This window comes from Henckelia pumila, chromosome 4 (assembly GCF_033568475.1).
Source record: "Henckelia pumila isolate YLH828 chromosome 4, ASM3356847v2, whole genome shotgun sequence".
In the NCBI taxonomy this organism is placed as follows: Eukaryota; Viridiplantae; Streptophyta; class Magnoliopsida; order Lamiales; family Gesneriaceae; genus Henckelia; species Henckelia pumila.
The window spans coordinates 40991443-41016902 of NC_133123.1; the positions used below are offsets into that span (position 1 = coordinate 40991443).

The 25460-nt window shown below is 29.2% G+C and overlaps 1 protein-coding gene across 1 annotated transcript; it reads left to right on the plus strand.

Moving 5' to 3' along the window:
* The first annotated feature begins 19242 nt into the window (after positions 1–19242).
* Positions 19243–25251, plus strand: LOC140864660 (acetolactate synthase small subunit 2, chloroplastic-like). Its single transcript, XM_073268953.1, has 12 exons — positions 19243–19573; positions 20031–20244; positions 20546–20629; positions 21163–21231; positions 21340–21423; positions 21617–21784; positions 22458–22541; positions 22954–23058; positions 23195–23317; positions 24402–24554; positions 24690–24755; positions 25046–25251. The coding sequence occupies exons 1-12, from the start codon at positions 19338–19340 to the stop codon at positions 25127–25129; spliced, it is 1470 nt and encodes a 489-aa protein (XP_073125054.1). The 5' UTR covers positions 19243–19337; the 3' UTR covers positions 25130–25251.
* Positions 25252–25460: the final 209 nt, after the last annotated feature.

The window sequence follows — 25460 nt, forward strand, 5'->3', positions numbered from 1 at the left end:
CATTTTATTTAATGCATGACTCAGACCTTTAATTTGTTAAAGAATGCATTTTTATTTAAGTTATTTATTATTTTAAATCTATTTATTTTGTGCATATATGTATGGACATGTGTGTGCATTTATTTTATTTAGTATTATTAAAAAAAAAATTCCGCATATTATTAGTGTTAGGCGTTTCAATGTTGATTGCTATAAAGTAGCACAACATGATTTTATATTGAGAATTTGAAGAAATTCATGATCATGATATAATATATTGAGAATTTTGAGAGATTCATGATTACAATTTTGATATATCGAAAGATATTCATGAATTCATGATATAATATATTGAATATTTGAGATATTCAAGATTAAGATCTTATATAAGATCAAATATATTGAGAATCTAAAGAGATTCCTAGTTATAATATAATATATTGAGAATCTGAATAGATTCATGAAAAAGATGTGATATATGATTTCGTATATTGAGAAAGCGAAAAAATCATGATTGATATCTGATATTATATCAAATATCTACAAATATCATTGAAGAAATTGATCTCATGTCAAAATATATCAATATTGAAATATTGATAAAAGATGCAAGACTTGATAATATTCATGAAGAATATTAATATAAGATCCAAGATTTGGAAATATTCTCGAAAAATATAATTTAATGCCCTTTTGGTTGTTGAGGATCTTATGAATTGAGAAATTTGGTACAATTTCTCAAAGAATATCGATGTGTGATCTAAAATTCTCAATATCCATAAGAAAAGGTTATTAAAGATATATGTAAAATATATATCAAAATATATTGACTTGATATCGATTCAAATAATATATCCGTTCTTAATGCTCTAGAAGAAGCATGATCTATTATTTGTCAGTATTTTTATGAATAGCGACTTGATGTTCAATGATGAACTGCGTATGCTATTAATTGAAAATTATGAATGTGCGGTAATAAGATCGCAATACTATCAATCGAAAAAGAAAAATAAATGTTAAACCCAATGAATTGAACCATCATCTATATTGGGCAAAGACGATGATGGATTGATGGTAGCCTATGCATGATGATGTCAATGAGTTGATTTATGACTAACTTCAAGTCATTTTATTTATTTATTGAAATAATTTATTTTTGGTAAATTAAGTTTGTATTTGTTTAAACTAAATTGTGGAAAACTCTAACATGTGTTTTGTTTTGATGCACATAAATTATTTTGACGATATAAAATAAGATCTACAAAATTTGTGAATCTATTCTATTAGACAATATATTGCATGAGATATTGATTATGCAATCTGTTGATAAATTTTTTGATTTGAGAATTTTTATATTTTAAGGATATATTAGGTTGTTAAATCTTTATTTAATAAAATTTGATTATGGATTTTAAATTCCTCAATTTGGATTGTGGATATAAATTTTGAATTTTTTCAATCATTTGATTAAGTTATCATTTTTTAAATGAATGATAGAGTATTTTTATCACATGTTATTATCTTACATGTAGGAACATGAATTTAATGTAAAATGACATTCGTGATAGATTGAATATCATTATTGAAGGTAAAAGATCTACTTGGTGCGTACAGGAATTTGAAAAGGAATACAAATTCAATATGAAATGATATTCGTGATAGATCGAATGTTACTGTTGAAGATAAAAGATCTACTTGATGCATACAGAAATTTGAAAATGTATGTCCGATTTTTCAATTTCTTCTTTTATTATAATATCTTATTGTAGTATTTTGTTCAAGAAAAGACAATTATGAAAGTCGTCTGATTAATGTGGTCCATTCTTTTAAGTGAATGTGACAGTGCCAATGAACACAGTTGATACACTGTAGTTTAATTCTTCAAGGAAGAATATGTCATCTCGTATGAATCGAGATATAATTATAAATTCGACACAAAATATTGAAATATACGTCATAATCAAGTATTGTACTAAACGTACATCGGTATCTCGTATCACTGTCATACATGAAGTACGTAAAAGATTTATTGATATCTATCAAGTAAGATATAAAAGTTTGTGGAGACCATTGATATCTATCCAAATCATATGTTTCATCGTATGTTGATTGAATGTTTGAAAGATCTATAAGATCGCTTGATTGACGATGAAAAAAAGATGATGTGCTTGATATTATAAAATAGTGATACACAATAATGACGTATATATATTTTTGAATCTAGTAGATATTGATTTGGTTTAAATAGTATATTACAAATCAATATATCTAGAAGAGCTAAAGAGCTCCAAAAGTATCATTGATACAAATACTTTCAGAGTTTGGCATAATGGATTGAATTGAGCATTCAAATAATATAAATAGTTGAAAAACTATTGATAGTGCACAAAGTTGTTAATGAACAAGCCAAAAGTTCCTAGATCGATAAATATGGATGTTTTTGAATCAAAAATCCAGAATATTTTATGAATTCTTATTGGCTTATCAAATTTGATATCACTATCATTAGCTCAAATTGGTAGAGAATCCCCATATTATCTGGAATGAATAAATAACGTGGGCCCACGAAGTGCAACATGATTTTTGCGAAAATACGTATTGAGAAAAACTTCCAGAATATGTAATCAGGACAAGCTTGATCAAAAAAGATGATATGCATATCAATTTTATGATTATAAATACGTTGATTTAATTGATTTATTTTGCCTCCAATCAACTATTAAACCATGAAAATAAATGCGTCATATTTGGAGATATCTGAAAGATATATTATAAATATTGTGCCAATGTTCATGTACTGAAAGTTAATGTTTGTGCGAGAAATGCACTACAATAAATCTTTTGAAGAGATTGTAAATATGTTGGAAATAAATTGGATCTTATGATCAATTATTTTGAGCAATGAGATTTTATGACGTGAAATTCTCATTTGTTATTCTTGTGAAACAATGTTTCCAACATTGAGGGGGAGAAAATAGAAGCTACACGAATATTTCTGAGATCGATCCCAATGAAATATAAAGTGAACATGATGTTCAAAGTTTAAATCTCGAAATATATTATTTGATCTTGTGTATAAGATCATTTATACTATTTTGCTTCATTTATGTTCAAGTTGAACAATGTATATAAATCGTCTTTAGTGGCGAAAAAACCCCTTTAAAGAAAATAAATGAATATCTCAATGTGAAAAGAATAATGGAGACTGGTCGTTGTGAAAAAAATTATTGGCCTGCAGGACCATATCTTATATTACTTGCAAGTAAATGAAAAAGACGCTAGAAGCGTGAACGACCAATTATTTCAATGAATCCAATTTGGATTATGTTATTCTTGAGAATACAAGTATATAAAAGATGATAATTCACAAATTATTTGGGATCGAAATGATATAATCATTAATGTGTTTTTGCTATTATGCAAAATGATGATTATTTTGAACAACAATTTGTAGAGATTATCAATAACAAATGATTGACGAGTGACATGTTGCATATGAGCAAATATTAGCAAAGTTTCTCAAAATATTTCAATTAGATTATGAGAAAATATTTGCACTTGTCATGAATGCACTGATTTGACGGTGATATATTTAGAAACATCCTCGAAGGATTTGATGCTCAAAATATTGTTTTTGTCAACTTGAAGAAGAATAAAATATATTTGGTCTTGAAGTACCATATCTTTGACAAAATCAGCATCTGAATTAATTTTTGGCAAATAAGTGCATAAGATTGAAATATTAAGAGTTAAAAATTTCAAGTGATGCTTGCAAGAGGGGGAACAATCAAAGTTGTATTTTTTTTCCATTGTCTATGATTTTTCCCATGGTTTTTCATAACAAGGTTTTTAATGAGACAATTAAGAAGTATCAAGAGATGTCGTACTCTTTTTCCTTCATTAGGATTTTGTCCCATTGGGTTTTTCTTGATAAGATTTTAACGAGACGCATCTATCATCGGAAAGACATCCAAATAAAGAATATGTTGTTGTACTCTTTTTCCTTCGTTCAGATTTTTTCCACGGGGTTTTACTGTCAAGGTTTTAATGAGGCATCACTTTAGTCACGATGAAGTCCCGAGCATCCATCTTGCCAAATGGAGATTTTGAAGAATCGATTGCTTGTGCAAATAATCATCTAAGGGGAGTGTTATAAATATATTGTTATTATAGATGATTATCTTTATCTAAATAGATTTGAAAGATTTGAGATCAAGATAAATATGTCAAGATAATATTTGTAAAGATTTGTATTTTGTAATCTTTTTCTATAAATAGAGTGACTGAGTTCAATAATAATTGCACCTGAGTATCGACTCATATGATTCTCTCTTATCTCATGAATTCTCTCAACTCATCTCTTCATTTTTATTATGATTTATAACAATTCCATCAGTTTCTACATAAAAAAAACTTAGAAATACATATCGCAATTAGACAATTCAATTATATAAAAAAATGTGGCGTAATATTCAAAATCATGGATACTATAATATAGACAATTATATATTGAAGTATTTTTTTTTTTTTTGAAAAGGAAGTAAATTAATTTTATCGCATCAAATTTTATAGCGTCACATTGACAACAAAAGAGGGAGGGGAAAAAACTCTCTCTTCACAATCAGACATAGAACGTTCCATCCTTGAAAGGTTTTGAGCTAGACTAATAAAACACTTACCCTGGCACACGAAATGTATACATCTCATGATTCAACAAAAATACATTCTTATAAAACCGAATACTGAAAGAAGTGAATGAAAATATATTATTATGCAACCAGATACTTTGACGGAACAAAAGAACATGGGACAACACATCAGCTTTGAACAAATCTTGAAAAATTGTTGGAGTAACAGATAAGTCCAACCTAATATATCTTGTCAGAAGCCCAACAAAACGACAGAGGTTTGTAAGAAAACCTCCAAGCACGACAAAAAGGACACGGTGAGAATGATGCAAGTACATGTAAGCGATCCAAGTCCACCTCGTTGAGTGTCAAGGAAAAAATAATTAATCAACAATATAAAAATATAGAATTAATTCATATACATCTTTCACATTTGAAATAAATTTCAAAATACCTAACCTTTTAATTTACTTCAATATTGTTATCATCCATGTTTTTGGTTAAAAATCTCACAAAATAGTTGTTAAATATATTTTTTTTATTTTTAAATAAAAAACTTTATAACGTAATCATAATTATATAAATAAATATTTTTATGTAATTAATTTTAAAATCTCCACAAATAAATCATTAATTTATATTCTATATATTTGTAAATAAGTTTTTTAATTAATTATAAAAATATTATAACATTAATCGTTATAGTATTAACTAATTTTACATAAATATTTTTTTTATGAATTTTCATATGAATATTGCAAAAAATATGTTACGCCATATTTTTTTGAATATAAATTGACCATAAATTTAGAGGAATGCAATTAAGAGGCACTCACCTTTTTTAATGTTAACACAAGGACAAAATGGGCATGCCGCAATTAAACTCTCACCATCTTTTTTTATTAACACAAGGACAAAGTGGACATTACACAAATTACGCTCACATTTTTTAATATATATATTAGATTAGATTAGATTAGATATTAGATGATAGAATTGGTGCAATATGATAATTATCAAAATTGACAGGGGTCATATGACAATTTTACAATTGACCAGTGCAATAAGATGATTATTAGAACTTGATAGGGATCAAATAACAAATTAAAAATTGGTCATACACATGATTCCCTGATAAAATATATTTTCATTCATTCATGAATTGAGTTCGAAAAACATCAAAAGAAGCTAGCTTATTTTTGTGATTTGTAGTGCTCTTATCACAAAGCATAAAATTCGTTGTATTTTAAGATACGATTGTTGTGCTCCATATGTACAATGTGTGAGGACAAATTCTTCTTAAGGAGATAACGTTCAACTCTTATCTCGATTTACTTTCCGTCCTACATTATTTCAATGTTTGTCTCAGCATATCCTGTAACAATTTATCAAATAGTTTCAAATTTATACCTCATGTACCCAACATATTACACATATGACTTATGACGACCCTTTGTTCCTAGAAATCGGAAAAATAATAGTTATTTTAGGTTGTTTTTTTCTTGTCCTTGGAGAAGATTGCCTCCTCTTCTCAAAATTGAGTACTTCTCATATTTTATATTGTAAGGGAATGGGGGTTGCACATAAACAGTTTGAGGTGTTGTCATAAGGTGTTGACAACACCTACAATAACACCTTGAGTAATTTGCAGCGAAATATAATTTAAGCGTGAATAAAATAAACAAGCAACCAAATAAATAGACTCAAATATTTTAAGCAAGAGTATAAAATACTCTTGCAGCGCCTTTGGGCAAAACTTTCACTAAAAAATAATTCAAAGAGTTTTACAACCCTAAAACTACTGATTATTTCAAAAACAATTTTCTCAAAAAACAAGTGAGAAAATAAACCATAAAAACAACTCCTAAAATTCTATATGAAATAGAATAAAGAAAATAAAACAAGGAGTTGAAAATCTTGATGCATAAACTCGTAGAGACTAAACACTCTTTGATCTTTGATCTTTAAGTGTTCTTCAATGTATCAAGCAGCCTTGACTGATATGAACTTTCAAAGATCTTAAATCCTTCTCTTAATGTACGTATGTGAAGCTATCAGAAAATCTCACGGTCTCTTTATTTCTCGGTGCTCTTTTCTATGCACGCCTATCTCCATATATAGACTAGAATCCTTCTTTGTAGATGTTTTCTTGTTGACATAGGATTCTAGATCTTGTTACTTTTTTATCAAGTCAAATCTACAAAGCAAAGGAATTAAATCATTAAAGATACGATAATAAATATTATAAAAACTTGATCATATCTCAAATCTAAAATAACTATTTAAAACTTGTGGCCAAAGACAAAAGATCAAATTTAATCTTTCAAAATTAGAAAAGATTTAAGGAATAAATATTCCTTTCATATATGAGAGGCCCACCTCTCTTGTTTGACTATATATATAGTCTATGTGTAGTATAGCTAGATAAAACCATCTTTCGGCCCTTTGTGATCGAAGAAGAAAGATCATATGTTCCCCCTTTTTAGAACTTACAAGAATTGAGCCAACATTTCAAATTTTGAATTGATATTGGCCCCTAACTTTTGATTTCCACAAAAACCTCATTTTCTCAAAAATAAAAACCCTTAAACTTCTGTCAAATGTATTTTAATGCAAAATCAACCTCCTCCAAATTTCACATGCAAGATCGCACGTAGTGCTCATCCCGTGACTTATGGTATATAACTATTTGTTCTTATATTCACTTGTATCCCATTTCTCTATTTAATTTTGACTCATTTCATATGCTCGTTTCACCTATTTATTTATTTAACTAAAACCACCGAAGTAGGCGGTGAAATTTAATTAAGAAAAATAAAAAACTTTATTGTAAATTTATACGACTTAGGTAATGTTGGTCATCGGTTTACCTCGATAGTTTCATCGGTAGCTAACTCAATCATGGCCCATGAAACAAATATAAGATAACACGATCTTCTATAGATTAGAAATTATATAAATTGCACGTATATAAAGAAATTATACAAAAATTTTCTTGCAAATATAACCTTCAACTACCCCAACCATATTTTTTTAATGCTCACTAGTTGCGTACCCCAGCTAACCAGCCATGCGGTCTAGTATTCCAATTCCGTCGCAATCTAAATGGAACAAATATATCAAATATTAAAATGAAATCTAGAAGTGAATTTATACCAAATTCATGATTTTTTTTGAGTACTTTTTTGTTTAATTGTTATATAAATTTGTGTAATGCTTAGTTACTTACTTAACTTCTTGTGAATATTATTAAAATAATGCAAGTAAAAAAAAAAAATTTTATCCCCTTCTGTCTCAGTGTGTTTTTAGAAAAATTCATTTTTTATTTCAACAAATAGTTTTATGAAGATACTGATACTATACGTACGTGTTAGTTCTAATTTCACCCATAAGACCTAGATAGTGTTTGGGAGAGCTTATAGGAAGCACTTCTCAGTTTTTCCTTAACAAAATTTCATAAATTTTCAAAATTTTGTTAAAGAAAATTTGAGAAGTACTTCGTAGAAGCTCTCCCAAACACTATCCCAAAGTTTTAATTAGTTTTGGTTTTTTTTTGTTTGGTTCGTTCTTTCTTTCTTCATTCCTTTCCTTTTGTTTAGGAACTGATTGCAATACAATTTGTTACGGATGAAATATTAAAAACTTTAATTCATAGAGTTTTTTTAAAATTTTAAATCTTTATTGTTCTAAGTTAAGATCATGTTTAAAATCTATAATTATACGGTAGATATTGTGTTATTACAAATATCTTGTAAGTAAATATTAAACAGTACTTTTGTATTTTATTACTATTTTTTTTAATAATCGATTATTGTGAGAAAATTTATTATCCCTCGACCAAAATAAATTTGTCTAGCTCCGCCCCTTGACATATATATACACGATGATCTTTCAAATCATTAATCACATGATTCGATCGTTCTCACACGTTTACGTTATACTAGAAAGGTTCACGTGCGATGCACGTGATGAACCTAGAATTATATATATGTTTATTAATGTCTATTAAATATTACAGATATATAATCGGTAATAGTAATAAAACATTGTCTTTACATAATATTCATTATAGGTATGTACTATCATGGGCGGAGCCACCCCAAAGGCTGGGGTGGGATCCAGCTCGGTCTAATTTTATTTTTATTTTTCCGATTAGTATTAATATTTATATATGTAAACATTTAAGTTTAACAATCTCAGTCCAGATTAAATTTTTATTAGCGCTAAATTTGTTACAACTCATTTTCTTAAATATATTTATATAGAATTGGTCCAGTTTGTTTTTTGAAATATATTTGTGGTATTTGATTCACAAAATTGTTGTTGAAAGAAAATGAAAGCAGGTGATGATGAGAAGCATATTCACTTCTTCACATAATTTTTCAATTCAGGCTTCTGCCCGTTCGTTCTAATAATTTTTATCTAAATTTTTGTGTTTTGTAAATTAGATTTGCTTGATTTCATTGATGTGTGCACTTGTGGGTTTCTTAGAAATAATTATGAAGTAAATTTATGATATTTTTTAAAATTATTTGATTTAGTTTCAAAATTTTTCTATACAATTTTGCATTTTTTCATTGAAAAATAAAAATAATGTGTGTTTTCGAGTTATTCACTGGCATAATTTATAAATACTGCTTGTTTCATTTAGAAAATGGAAATAGAAATTTTTGAATTTTGAAGTGTTTACGCTTATTTTTTTAATCATAAATGAGGTATTTTTTGAGTAGTTCACGTGTAAATTTTTTCGGTGTGTTTACTTTAAATATCATATTTTTCCTTACGTCTATATTGTAGAATATAGATTTAATATGAAAATTTATATATTATTTATGCGAACATGATATTTTTATAGTCCCCAAGATTTTTTTAGAGTCAGCCACTTGAAACATTATATTTAAAGTATTTTATGTTTTTTTCATGCCAATATGTAATTTTATAGTTACCATTAAACATATTGCAACTATTTCTTGATTATAGATTAGTATTATGCTATTATATCATATTTTAATTTAAAATATTTATTTTAAAATTCATCAAGGAAAAAAAATGAGGAAAATAAAGCAAAATTACCATGAAAACATCAAAATAGGATGGAAAGTTTTGGTGTTCCCCTTAGTTCTATATGGCAAAATGGCATTTTTTATCCCTTAAGTTTGTCACTTTATGATTTCGATATTTTATATTGTAAGATTTCAGTTTTAGTCTGCTATATTTTATTTTTTGTTTTTTTGGCAATTTTAGTCAGTTATTCGAATGTGGCATTGATGTCACAATATAGTGTTGATGTAGAGCTGACGTTACAGTGTCACTTCAGCATTTCAACGAAAAGGGACTAAAATAGCAAAAAATCGAAACATGCAAACTAAAACTGAAACGTGAAAATATGGACGACCAAAATCACGAAGTAACAAAATTAACGGACCCAAATTGTAATTTTCTGTTTTTTAAGATAAATTTTTAATGTGTGATATAAGTTTTATTGTTGGATTGTGAAACACAAGCAATATTGATTTTGATGATAACAAAACTTGTTATTATGTTTCTAATATATTTTCTCTAGTGTGACGTTAAACTCAAGATAGAAGCTAAACACGAAATTAGCCAAACTGAATTTCTGGCGAGCTCTAGTATTTTGATGATATATCTTAGCTCATTGATGCAAATGATTAGCCGCCAATACGAATACATAGAAAACCCAATTTGGAACATATCATATTTCATGCCAGTTGTGCAAAAATGGATGTTATCTAGATCAAACTGGCGTATCAATACCAAACTGAATCGGATCAGTTGAGCAAGAAAACATAATCAGTTCACCTCAAGCTTTCTGGTATTTTGGTCATATCTTGTAGCTCAGTTATCCAAATGGAACCATTCAACATGCTTTGCAAAGCTAAGCCAATGATCTACAAATCATATTCACAAGTTGAAGTCTGAATCGGAGCATAGAGAGCTGCTAAAATGCATTGAAGTTGCTAGTTTGGAACTGAAATTCTGCAGAGCAGAATTTTTAACACAGTCTGGTATTTCGAGCTTAAATATCTCATATTAAATCCAAATTGAGTGATTCTTGATTTTATGGAATTTCAAGACAAAGGACTATAACTTTCATGTTCATTGTTGTGCCCAGATATTAACGGATCATGCCAAACTGTATCTAGTTTAGCAACTCAGTTTAGCTTGCTAAACTGCTACTCTAATCGAAGTTGGCCAAGAGCAGTATACCGAGCTAAACTGAAGTTTTCCAAGATCAGTCTACCGAATATTTCAGTAACCGAGCTATTGTAGTTCAAAATATTTTTAAACTTGTGTCCCCCCCCCCACCCCCCAACCCGATCCTAACATTTATTTTTATTACATTAGCCACGTATGAGAGCATCAATATCAAATAAGCAATCTTTAGCATATTTAGTGGTTTCAGGTAACAAAGAGCAAATAAATAAAATCAAATTATAGGATGGAATCGAAAAATATTTAACAAGTTATATGAAAAAATCAAAACAACCCAACTTACAGAAAAACACATTTTTCCCTAAAAGATATAATTCTTATATAAAAATATGTAGGATAAGCATTTTTGTTTTTAAATGTACTCATTCAGTCTAAAGCTCTTGATTTGTTTTAATTATATGGCATAGATAATGTTTGATTTCCTATATTTGGAATGAAAAACACTTGAAAAAATTAAGTAATTAAAATAAATATACATAATAATTTCCAAATTATTTATATAAGTACTTGATATAAAAAATTAGGTGAATCCAAATGTCAATTCATGAGCGGTTAATTAATAGATTAAAAAATATTATTGTGATAAAAGGAAGTAGATAGACATTATTTGCGAGGAGACAAAAAAATATATTCAAAGTAATTTATAATTGAGAAACTTCAATAAAATAAGTGTAGTTTCTTATTTTAAAAAAATTATTGTGGCACATCATAATCATTACATGCACATATTAATATTTCTAAAGTTAGAAAAAATTACCGCTTAGATTTAATCTGTAAAATAGTAAATACGTGACAATATATCACACAAAAGCATGTATATTTTTGAAAAAAAAACATATGTATTAGAATTAGAACAATACATGTGTATAGTTTAAAAATCAGAAAATACATTTACCCATATAGAGAAAACAAGAAAATAAATTAACATAAAAATAAAAAATTTGACCAATACCAAAACCACGACAATACATTCAAATAAAGCACATATAATGACACATTTTGAACAATAGTAGTGGTTATTATTATCCAATTTAATTTGATAATAATGTTTTAAACATGTTTAAATTTTTTTAGTAATAATAGTAATAGTAAAACCATGGTGAATGCAACAATATGAAGAATTAAATTAATTTTATTAAATTTTGTGAAAATGACTTAATACTCCCTTGACTTTTCGCTATACAAATAAAAAAACAATTAAGAAAAGGATAATTAAGACTATTCATAAAACAAACTCAAATATTTATAGATAGTAAGTATAGATAGATTAGAAATTTGAGTATTAGATTAGATATATATATATATATATATATATATATAATAGAAAAATTAAATCAAATAAGTATATAAAAATTAAATCAAATAATAAAAAAAGAAAATAATAAATAGTAGATACACAAAATTTTAATTTTTTATTTGAAATATTGCATGATATAATTTTTAAAATAAATTAGTTAATTGAATAGTCATATAAATAAACAATTAAAAAAACACGGTAATTATATAGTAATGGAGGGTAGTCATGTAAATTCGTAAAAAAAACTCACATATTTATATATGTAATTTTCTAGTATTCTTTTTAAAATAATCAATATACTTAAAGAAATTGTGGTAAAAAAAACAAAACAAAAAAAAGTACAAAACAATTAGTGATGAAATGGAAAGAAACAATTAATAAAGGCACATATTAATAAGGACATTCAAATAAATTCACAATTGAAACTCACATATATATAATAGAGATTATTTAAGCACATCTTCTAGCCTTATTTTTAATATAATCAATATAATTAAAGATAATAAAGTGTGATGAAAAACAAAAAAAATGTACAAAACAATTAATGATGAAATGGAAAGAAACAATTAATAAAAGCACATATTAATAAGAGCATTCAAGTAAATTCAAAATTTAAACTCACATATTTATACTATAGATAGATTAGAAAGATAGATTATTTTTAAAATAATCAATATACTTAAAGATAAAGTGTGGTAAAAAACAAAACGAAAAAAAGTACAAAACAATTAGTGATGAAAATGGAAAAAAAACAATTAATAAAAGCGCATATTAATAAGGGCATTTAATTAAATTCAAAATTGAAACTCACATATATATATAATAGAGATTATTTAAGCACATCTTCTAGCCTTGTTTTTAAAATAATCAATATACTTAAAGATAATAAAGTGTGATGAAAAACAAAAAAAAATGTACAAAACAATTAATTATGAAATGGAAAGAAACAATTAATAAAAACACAATTGAAACTCACATATTTAGAATATAGTAATACAGAATATAGTAATAGTAATAGTAATAGTATAGTATAGTATACTATATATATATGTGTGTGTGTAATTTTCTAGTCTTATTTTTAAAATAATCAATATAATTAAAGATAAAGTGTGGTAAAAAACATAACAAAAAAAAGTACAAAACAATTAGTGATGAAATGGAAAGAAACAATTAATAAAGGCACATATTAATAAGGACATTCAAGTAAATTCACAATTGAAGCTCACACACATATATATAATAGATATTATTTAAGCACATCTTCTAGCCTTATTTTTAAAATAATCAATATACTTAAAGATAATAAAGTGTGGTGAAAAACAAAAAAAATGTACAAAACAATTAATGATGAAATGGAAAGAAACAATTAATAAAAGCACATATTAATAAGAAAATTAAAGTAAATTCACAATTGAAACTCACATATTTAAAATATAAATATAAAATAATATAATATATAATATATATGTAATTTTCTAGTCTTATTTTTAAAATAATCAATATACTTAAAGATAAAATGTGGTAAAAAAAACAAAACAAAAAAATACAAAACAATTAGTGATGAAATGTAAAGAAACAATTAATAAAGACATATATTAATAAGAGCATTCAAGTAAATTCACAATTGAAACTCATATATATAATAGAGATTATTTAAGCACATCTTCTAGCCTTATTTTAAAAATAATCAATCAATATAATTAAAGATAAAAAAAGTGTGGTGAAAAACAAAAAAAATGTACAAATCAATTAATGATGAAATGGAAAGAAACAATTAATAAAAGCACATATTTATAAGAGGATTCAAGCACAATTGAAACTCACATATTTAGAAGATAGATAGATAGATAGATAGATAGATGGATAGATTCTTAATATAAGGGATCTAATTATATCGTTTAGTTTGTAAGTTTACCAACGGACGAATTATAGAAGATAAAAACAGGTAAGGGTCGAGTTTTGCTTTGTTTTAATTTTGAGGAAATTGAACCTTCCGACAATATGGAATGCAAAAACAAGTTTTACTTAGAAGTGTCAAAATGGGCTAGGCCCGTCGGGTTGGCCCGCCCCGCCATACAAAATAGGTGGGTTGGGTTGTCATTTTACCAACCCGCCTAGAGGTGGGCCGCCCCGTCTAATAGTGGGTTGGGGTGGGTTGCGGGTTGGCCCGCCAAAACCCGCCAAATTACACATAGTCCCTTTGGGTTGGCCCGCCCCGCTACTTAAAATAGGTGGGTTGGGTTGTTGTTTTCCCAACCCGCCTAAAAGGTGGGCCGACCCGCCCTGCCCTGCCTAATGGTGGGTTACAACGGGTTGTGGGCTGGCCCGTTTTGACATCTCTAGTTTTACTACACAATTATATATATACATATGAGAAATAATGCTCGTTGTTTTACCCAAAATCTATAGTCAGTGGTAACCATGTAATTCGAATATTTTAAATTATGTGACAACACAAGCATTGCATATCATATATAGTCAGTGGAATGCATGGTTATCATTTTCCTATTGCACATCATATAGGTGCTGCAATTCATGAGAATTGAACGCGTGACAATGATCTCATATCAGCAGGCCGGGGTGAGATATTGTGTCAGCAATATTCGTGAGTTCATGTATGGAGTGTGTAACTGATGTTGTTTCCATGCATAGGTACGGGCTAGTTAAATTCTATCTGTAAGGGCACTATTTTGACATACATACAACGGTTGACATTCATTAATACATGTGGGGTGTACTATCATGGGATAGTGCCTTTATAGATAGCAAGGGCGTAGGTATGTAGGGGCAAAGGTGGGCTCTTGCCCAGCAGAATTTTTTGGCTCAAGTGTTTTTTTAATTAAAGCTCAATACTAAAGAATTCTAATTATTTACAACTTTTGTCAAATAAATCAATTAATTCCTTGATTTTTTTTATATAAATGAAAGGTACTCAACTCTCTAACCCAACAATTTTTTCTTCTCAGTCTTCTTATATTTATTTCGATTTAGCCACTATTTGTTGCTTGTTTTTTTAATATACGAAAATAAAAATTTTTGTCTCACTATATTTTGTGATATAAATTTAAGTGAAGTTGTCGAACGAAGAGCCAATATTTGAATTTTGATTGTTTTGAATAAATTAGGTATTGTATTTCATATCCAAAATAAATTTATCATCTTTTATTTTTACTATTTATTTAAATTATAAATTTAAAATTTATAAGTATTAAAATGGATTTGGAGTTATTTACCTAAAAAAATATAATATAAGATGTCATAACCTCAAATCTTATATGCATGAAAAAATCTTTATATTTTACTGAAATCGTGCTATTTAGTATTTTTAGATTTATTAACCATATTCAAATGTAATGTGCTGCATATTTTTTTATTTTTTTTTGCATTTATGCATATGTTATGGAAAACAAATTGTCCACCAGATTTAAATTTTCTAGCTACGCCCCTGATAGATAGCATGAAATATTCTCATAGGTACGTAAGGATGGGATGCATGCCTCAGCTACTTGAGATTTCATTAAATATTTAGCTGCCAAAAGTTACCTAATATATATATGCTACACTAAAGTAGCTCAAATATATTAAAAGCTAGGGTTAATTCGTCCTATATGTATATGAAAATTGTGCTACAAAATTATATATATATGAAGAAAAATTGGCTGTGTTTTGGTAAATCCTACATAGCTAAACTGGTGTTAGTCATCTAAGCTCTATAGTCTATGTTATTAATGCTTGTAATTAAGTTACAAATATATAAAATTGAAGTATATATCTTATACTCCATCATTTAAGTGTATTTTCGCCTCGTCATCATCATCATATTCTAATCACATGTTTTTTTCGAATATTGAATTAGCACACATTTATGGCATTTATAGCTGTTTACTTTGTTTTTTGTGTTTATAAAAAGTTCATTTTCTTGCCCCCCAAAAAAAAAATTCTTGTTAAAAAGATACTCAAATCTCAATATTGGTTTTAAAGCAATAAGATAGAGAATAGTATATCAATATAAATGTAAATCAAGCAAAAAATACAATATACTTTTGCTCGGAGTTATAAATTTAAGGAAATCTCTATGTTTTAATATATCATGTTATGTTTAGGTTTTTTCCTTATTAATAGTTAGACCCAAAAAATTAGCATATGACAAAAGAAACGCATATTTTGGGGAATAGGCTAGCCAAATTTTTTTTTTTTAAAAAAATATTATTATTTGAAAATAGCCCTCCCTATTGTATCTGATTATAGAGAATACTGACTAGAGAGGGCTATTTTCCAAATAAAACAAGTTGGTAAATATGTAAAATATTTCACTTTATAAAATTTAGATTACAAGTTTTAGAGTTTAATTAGTTAGTTTATATATATATATATATATATATAAGGGTAATTTATATCTCAAGAGTCAAGAGATTAGATTCTCATGACCGATCATAAAAGTTCTTTAAAATGACTAAATGAGTGCGAACTTATACCAATTGCTCTCACATATACGTCATTAATTGATGAAGACTTGAGTTCGAGTATTTCCATCCTTTAATAATAAAAATAATAAAAAGAAAGCTCTTTAAAATAGTTTAAATACTTTGTTTACAACAAAATATAGTTAATTTACAAACTGTACGTTTGAGATCTTAAAAAATCCAAACAAATGGTTGGAAAATAATTATAAGATTGAAAAATAAAATGTTTGAAAGTTTATAAACTACATAAAATAAAAAAAAATAAATTTGTTCGTTTAAATTGTGTTTTTTGTTTTCATCATCCAACGTATCAAAATTAGATCTTAGTGTTATAAATTTGTTTTTTTGTTGGCTTCAAACTCTTTTTCACCGTAGTCATCACATCACTGGTTAATGACATCCTACCTTTAGAGTATTATCCAAATCATGGATTTAATGATCTATATTTTAACACATAAATATAATTAATTTTGGAGAGCCGATGCAACAAACCATTGGACCATTAGATTGACAATAAGGTTAATACCTGTAAGCTAGATTGAACCCTACCATCACGACTCTAATGAAATATAACAAAAACTAAAATAAAAATAAAAAAATAAAACTTAAACCCAACTTTGACAAATTAAAAGATGAAAATAAGTATAAAACATGGCATCTTTTAACAATTTCCCCCAATTTTAAAAAAAAAGATGTTGGATCATGGTAAACTAATTTTTAAAGAGTATGTCTCTGGTGAGATGATCTTACGATCTTTATCCATGAGACAGGTCAATCATGTTCATATTTCTAATAAATAGTAATATTTTTAGCATAAAAAATATTACTTTATCATGTGTGACCCAAGTAAGAGATCTATCTCACAAAATTTACCCTCGAGACCGTCTCAGAGGAGATTTTGTGATTTTTAAAATCTTATTGTAGGTTTTTTGAAAAATTACTAAAATATCACTACAGTTTATTTTATAGCCAATCTACTATACGTCTTTTGTGACACAATCTCACATATCTTTATCCGTGAAATGAGTCAACTCTGCTTATATTTAAAACAAAATATAATATTTTTTTCATAAAAATAATAATTTTTCGTGGATGTCAAATAAGATATCTGTATCACAAAATTGACCTCTGAGACTAACTCACATGAGTTTTTGTGCATAATTTATTAACACGCACAAACCATTTTCATGAACTTTTACCGCAACAAATTAATTAAAGGTAATGTTACTTATTAACTAAATTTTCCTGATTATATAAAGATATTTACTCTACTTTTTTTACACTGTAAAATAGTTTCAATGTTCATGATAGTTATATATACAAATATTTCAAATAATACTAGATATTCATGCATGAGAATTATATATACAACTATTTCAAAGAATAACTAGTATTATTTCTATGTGTGATTTTTTATAATTATATTAAATTCGCATTTAGTACCTAAACCCAAACACATATGCATGCTCAGTCCCCTGTCAGAAAAATATTTGTTTGAACTCCCTGGGCCCACATTTTTTTTTTCGAATGAAAATGAGTACAAAACATTGAAAATAAGGTACGAATATATGATATTTCAGTACAAAACATTGAAAATCTGGCATAAAAACTAAGATTTTGAGTATAAAATTAACATGAACATTTTTATTAATAAGAAAAATATGTCATTAATATTAATATTTTTAATATTCAAAAATAATATATTTGTACCAGATCTAACACATTTCGTACTCAAAAAACATATATTAGTGCTCTATTTCTGATATTTTGTACCCATTTTCATCAAAAACTACAATTTGTCATTAATGTCAATATTTATCTATATATTTGAGTACTCAAATATCATACATTTATACCAGATTTTCAATGTTTTGTACTGGAATATCATGTATTCGTACCTTATTTTTAATGTTTTGTACTGATTTTCATTCGAGAAAAAAATATGGGCCCAGGAAGTTTAAACAAATATTTTTCTGACGGGGAACTGAACATATATATTTGTTTGGGTTTAAGTACTGAACGATACTTTACCGTTATAGTAATCATTGAAAATTACAAAAAACAATATATTAATATCTTTAAACAATATTATATTATTTTATCTAAATGTATGATATCATGACAAAACTTATTTTTGAAAAAATACAAATCAAAGTTAGGCATAAATTAGCCATTTCGATAAAATAAGATAAACTGTATTTTTTTTGTCATATATGATAAACTCAATAAAAAAATAACTAAAATTTCCCAAAATATATTATAAAAAAATATTAAAAATTTAATTTTAATAATATGGAGGATAAAAAAATACAAATTATAATAAAACAAAAAAATACAATTTTATCGTAAAGTAATATAACAATTTACGAAATTGATAAAGTTTATTTTTAAGATACTAAATTAATTAAAAAAAATGTTACATATACGACAACAAAAGTTACACGTTGATTTACATATTATTTTTGAAATTATAAAACCATGTCAAATATATTTTTAAAATTTATAATTTCAAACATACTTCAATGTGTAATCTGATTATGAATATAGCAAAATTCAATTAATAAAGCTGGAAAAGTATCACGTTTTTGCATACGATTACGGGTAGGGGTGGGTGGGTAGTGGCCAGTGGTCCTATTAATCATCAGCTCTCTCTCTCCCTATTGTGTGCCTCCCTCCACTCCCTACGCCACTTCCCTCTCGCTTCTCAATCCCTGTTGCATTGGAGCGGAGAAAGCTATGGAGGCCGCAGCCTGGTCGCATTGCCCCACCGCCTCTGCCGGGAAGTCGAAAACGCCGCCGCACTGTGTGTGTTCGAGCAGCGTGCTTCGATTAAGAAGCTCGAGTTACAGGTCTCATAAGCATTTATTGTTGGTGGGTGCAGCAAATGGTGCACGTGACGGTGGAGCTGCGTTTTCAGTCACCCAAAACTCCTCTCAGCCTTCTCCTCCCCGGCCTATCTCGGCAGACTCCAGGTATATATATACATTTGGCTGGTGTGTGTTGAATTTGATGCTTGTTTTTCGATGGGTTTAGAGGTTTGTTTTCGGTATACATGACTACAAGATAAATGGGTGTCGCAAGATTTTTTTGGACGTGATTTTTTGATCATTTGATGCAAATTTTTTTTTTCTTCTGTTCGTTGTGTTTAGTGTACGAACCTGGTGTTTGCGTATAATTACACGCGTTGTGAATTATTTTGATTGGTCTTCTGTCTTTTCCCAATGCTTTGTTAAGTAAAGTTTGTTTTACACTTTTTCTGTCTGTTAGAGATGAGGTTGTGGCATATGTGAATTGGGAAAGTTGTATTTTGTCGTCATTACACTTTGATGGTTATTGTTTTCCCGAATGGTTCTTGGACATGTAAATATTCCAATCGCCTAATTTTACCAGGAGTTCTAACTGTCAACATTTTGAATTCGATCATCTTAGGGTGAAACGTCACACAATCTCAGTGTTTGTTGGGGACGAAAGTGGTATGATAAACAGAATAGCTGGTCTCTTTGCTCGCCGTGGCTACAACATCGAGTCCCTTGCTGTTGGTCTAAACAAGGACAGAGCATTGTTTACAATAGTTGTCTCTGGAACAGATAGAATTCTAAAACAAGTTGTTGAACAACTATACAAGCTCGTGAATGTGTTGAAGGTATAGCTGCGTGAGTGGAGTCTGAATGGAGTTTTATAGATGTTTCAGATTTTCATCGTCTATAACTTAGATTGGATTCTCTTTTCTTTATGCCACCAACGCCCTCAAAAAATGTGATATTTTTTAATCATTAATAAGGGTTGGACTTGTCCGGTGTCAAGAACATGCAGAAAGAAGTCTACACTGACTTAATGATGCTAAATAATGACTAATGAGAGTTTATATGAAACATATCTTGTCATATGATACCTCATACTTGATATACTTTCTTTTATTACTCCGTTTGTGTTTCCTGTGTTAGGTAGAAGATCTATCTACAGAACCACAAGTTGAACGGGAAATGATGCTCATAAAAGTCAATGCAGATTCCAGCACTAAAGGCGAAGTATGATACCTCATACTTGATAATACCGAATCTTCTATTTGTTTAAATTCATATTCTGTGTAATCTCAAAAAATTGGAGGTAGATTCATATGAGTTGCAAACTTGATGGATTGATAGATCACGGATAGCAGGAAAGATTTACAATTAAGGTCTGATACAGAACAAGCCTGGTATTCCGTTCACGACAAACGTCTTGGGTTATCCTACTCATGAATATGAATGGATTTATTGTACGAACTGAAAACCAATGGATTGTCTTCTGGTTTCCAGGGAACTCAACAATTTAGCCTTCAAACTCTCAATTTCTCGTTATACGTTTTCAGTTGAAGTAGCTGTAGCTGTTATTATCAGCAAACAGCATTTTAACCTTTCCACTTAGAAGGATGTCTTTTTCTGGGATTTATGTAGGAAATCCAGCTATATATGTGTCTTGCCATCTTTATAGTTTTGAAACTAGACATAGAAAATTTATTAATTCGTTCCATTTTACCTTTTTCTGTTGTAGTATTTTGATATTTGGCTCCAATTTTCAGATCATGTGGTTAGTAGACATCTTCAGGGCGAACATTGTGGACACATCAGAACATTCTTTGACCATTGAGGTTGGTATACAGTGTGTCTGAGTTGCCTGATGGAAAACTTCCATTATATTTAATGTAACATATAGTATATGCTATAACCGTAAGATTCTTTGCTTGGGGTTAACCTAGGTCACTGGAGATCCTGGGAAGATGGCGGCTGTCCTGAGAAATCTTAAAAAGTTTGGTATAAAAGAGCTTGCGAGAACTGGAAAGGTGAAACTGTTTATTCTGATGCGGCATTAAAATACCATCTTGTGATATTTTGAAATGTGCCATTCTTTTGGGTTAGGTGTGCGATAAGTGGGTTATCACATCATGACGCAGTCACATTTCAATGCTTTGTTTCTGTGATCCTATAGCTACACATTTTGCCATTTATAACTTCTGAAAAATTTAACAAATATAGATTGCACTAAGAAGAGAAAAGATGGGCGAGACAGCTCCTTTTTGGATATTTTCTGCAGCTTCTTATCCAGATCTAGAGGCAGTTACACCCGTCGAGGCTGTTCCAAACGATGACAGGAACCAAGTCAACGGGAAACCCAATAATGGCAGCCTTTTTCCTGTCTCTGAGGTATATATATCTGATTTATTGTTTATTACAATGTATATTTCCATTCTTTCCTTACCATGGTCTCTAAATTTTTCATTTCCCCTTTAGTTGGTCTCAGTTTTTTTGTGGGTCATTGTATGTCCTTATGACATATCTTTGCTAAGGTTAAGTTTCCATAATTCCATCTGTCTAGAGACTAGACTTTTAGAATTTGACTACTGGTGTTGGTTATACAATTTTCTTTCTGTCTCATGATTTGTCACAAAGAAAGCTGTATTTGATTGTAAACAAAGATCTGGTTTGCTTGGTGGGCTTTTGTTTTTGTTTTTCCTGGATTGATCATTCTGCACAATAGATTTGTTTAACAATAGGTTTTTTGAGAGTCAAACTGTTTACAATTTTGACGCTAGATAAGATGGGAAGTTGGCAGTCTTGTATAGATGCTTTTCTCCTTCCATAATTCGAGTACACCCTGCATTTGCCTTTGCCACTAATCATATCAGATATCCTTTTGTTGATGTTCCAGTCATTCTTATGAGGCTATTGGTTCTCTATGTTAATTAATTAAATCTGCATATTCATATCAGTTATGTTTTGTTATGAATTATACTTTATGGGGAGAAGTTAATTACTTATAGTTCATATCCTTTTGTTTGATTAATTGCCTTTAAATTAAGAATATTTTTCATTCAAGGGTGATGTTTATCCCGTGGAGCTTGACTATGTTTTCTCGAATCAAGTTTTGGATGCTAACTGGGGAGTTCTTGACGATGAAGATGTAAGAAATTTTGTGCTTCTAAAAACTATATTACTCGGTTGAAAGTTTTCCTGGCTCTTTTATTGTCGGAATATCGTATTTTACTAGTGCTAATTGCAACTCATATTTCAGTGAGAATTATGGAAATATTTCCAGTATGATTCTTGAGTCTTGACTACACACCATTTGTTGTTGAGTTCAGAATCTTCAAGCTATATAAGAAAAAAAAAATTCTTTGAAAAATGTGATCCTGTATGATGAGGTGCCATTTATTTTCCAATTTGAATTTGGATCTCCAAGACTAAAATTCTTCATTTTTGGATCGATTTTGGAAAGCAAGTATTGGAATCATAGTTGTTTGATGCTATATGCTATATAATGTTTTTTGCTCCTTGTGCGTGCGTAATTTCATGCCATGATTTCAATGCTGCAGTCTAGTGGTCTTCAGTCACACACTTTGTCCATGCTTGTCAATGATTACCCTGGAGTTCTGAACTTGGTCACTGGGGTTATATCTCGAAGAGGATATAACATTCAGGTCATTTGATTCCATTTAATGCATTTCTCTCTGTTCTAACTGTTTACTTTGTTGCTGCTTTTCTGTTTTTTTTTTATGTTATCCTTGATCGATACTAAACAGTTCGTCTGGTTGCTCTTTTTTTTTTCTTTTTCAGAGTCTTGCTGTAGGACCTGCGGAAAGAGAAGGGATTTCGCGCATTACTACTGTTGTTCCTGGGACTGATGAATCCATTGGCAAATTGCTTCAACAATTCTATAAGTTGGTGGACGTTCACGAGGTCAGGGATATTGATTCCAACATTGTTTTGCTTCTTTCTGTTGCATCTTTAGATTTATTGCTTTGTAAGAAATTGCCTGAGTTGTCTGTAAGAAATTGATCAATGTATGACAGAGTACAATGAGGAAGATCATTTATGACACTGCTCTATTTAGTGGTGTTAGGAACAGCTTTGTCTTCTTTCTCCGTGAAGCATTTGTCTGGAGCTTTCATATTCTTTTTGGCTTGTTGTTCTTCCTAATTTTTCCCATCCACAACGTATTGTTGTTTAGTTCATTGTGGCAGTTTAATTGAAGCTTCATCACTGAATCACATTTGGTATTTTTAAAATGAAGCTGTTAAATTCTCTTTCTCTAGAATAGCCTCAGCGATAGTGATTGCAGGGTGATGGATGATTTTGGTAGTCTAATATTTACCTTTTTGTAGGGATATGATAGAGTGTCTCTATATACAGCTAGATTTTTCTTACCCGTCGTGGATATTTTCCAGTCCATGTAGATTAAATTAATTGTGGGCCCCATGGGTTGAAAATAAAAGTCCTTTGATGAATTGCCATTTGTATATGAAATGTACAAGTACTGACTGGCTCACCTGTTGTGTCGGTTCAGCAAGTCTGTTAAACTTAAGGCCTTATTCTCAATATTTACACCTGCACTTGGCAGCTCGGAAACGAAATCTGCCATGTGTTCCTGCACTGCAGCTGAATTTTGAGTTTTGAGAGTCAGTTTCTTATCAAAAAAAAAAAAAAAAAAAAAGAATTTTGACTTTTGAGAGGACAAGAAGTCGGCCTCGGCTCAAAAGTTGTACTATTATTGAACCGAGATGTTCATGTGCTGATATTACAACTGAGGGGTGATTGTAGACTTATCCGGAAGGCCGGACACTCATTTTCTGGGTGTATCATCATACGTTTTCCATAGTTCTTTGAATCACCTATTTCTCTTTTTTCTTGTTTAGAATCTACCAATGAAAATTGAGGAATTAAAATTGAGATGCTGAGTTTTCATCATAGCATTAATATATTTGTGGAAAACATCATTTTTGGATGAAAAAGGCTAACAAGAAAATGCTGGCAAATTCTTCAGGTTCTAGATATGACACATTTACCATTTGCGGAACGCGAACTGATGCTTATCAAGGTTGCTGTAAATGCCACCGCCAGAAGGGATGTTCTTGACATTGCCAATATTTTTCGAGCTAAACCTGTCGATGTGTCTGATCATACAATAACATTACAGGTATATTTCTCTCTGGGCGTTATCTTTTCATCACACAGCAAGTTTCTCTGCATTTTCTCTCTTTCTTTCAGCCATTTGCAGTGTGCAATGTTGTAATCAATTTCTTGGGTGATTTGCTCGTCTTTTAACTTCCAGGTCACTGGAGATATCAATAAAATGGTTGCACTCCAGAAAATTTTGGAACCATATGGCATCTGTGAGGTTTGTTTTCCCATATAACATCTTAAACTCGATTTTGGAACCATATGGTGCTAGGAAATACATAACTTGCTACTGGATATCCTTTTTCTGTTCAAACATTTCCAGTTTGGCCATATATCTAGAATACATAATCTTTGAATTGGTGTAATGTGGTATCTGGCATGTTTGGGTGTTAGACTTCTAGATGCTTCATTTTCGTACAAGAAGAATAAAGTACATTGGTGTCTCTAATTTTTTAGAACCATTTTTTATGCTGTGATTCTTCTGATATAAGGCCATTTTATATGAAGGTTGCACGAACAGGGAGAGTGGCACTGGTGCGCGAATCGGGTGTGGACTCCCGGTACCTCAGGAGTTATTCTCTTTCCTCATAGGTTTTTTTGATCATATATAGAGCTTGTATCTGTAAATAATGTGGCCACCAGAAATCTTGGTGTCGTCTCATAGTATTTACTTATGTTTGGAAAGATTTAAATTCTGATATTTTTAATCTCACATTTAGTTTTACCAAGTTTTTGCCTTAACAAACACTTCCGTCGAAAATATATAGTCCTACCTTTTTTTTCACACATATTAAGAAAAAATTAAAAATTAAATTTTATACAAACTTTCTATTTTATATTAAAAAATGATTGCACACTTTTCAAAGTGTAGTTAATAGGGGTATATTAGGAAATAAGTGTAAAAAAATATTACTAAATATAG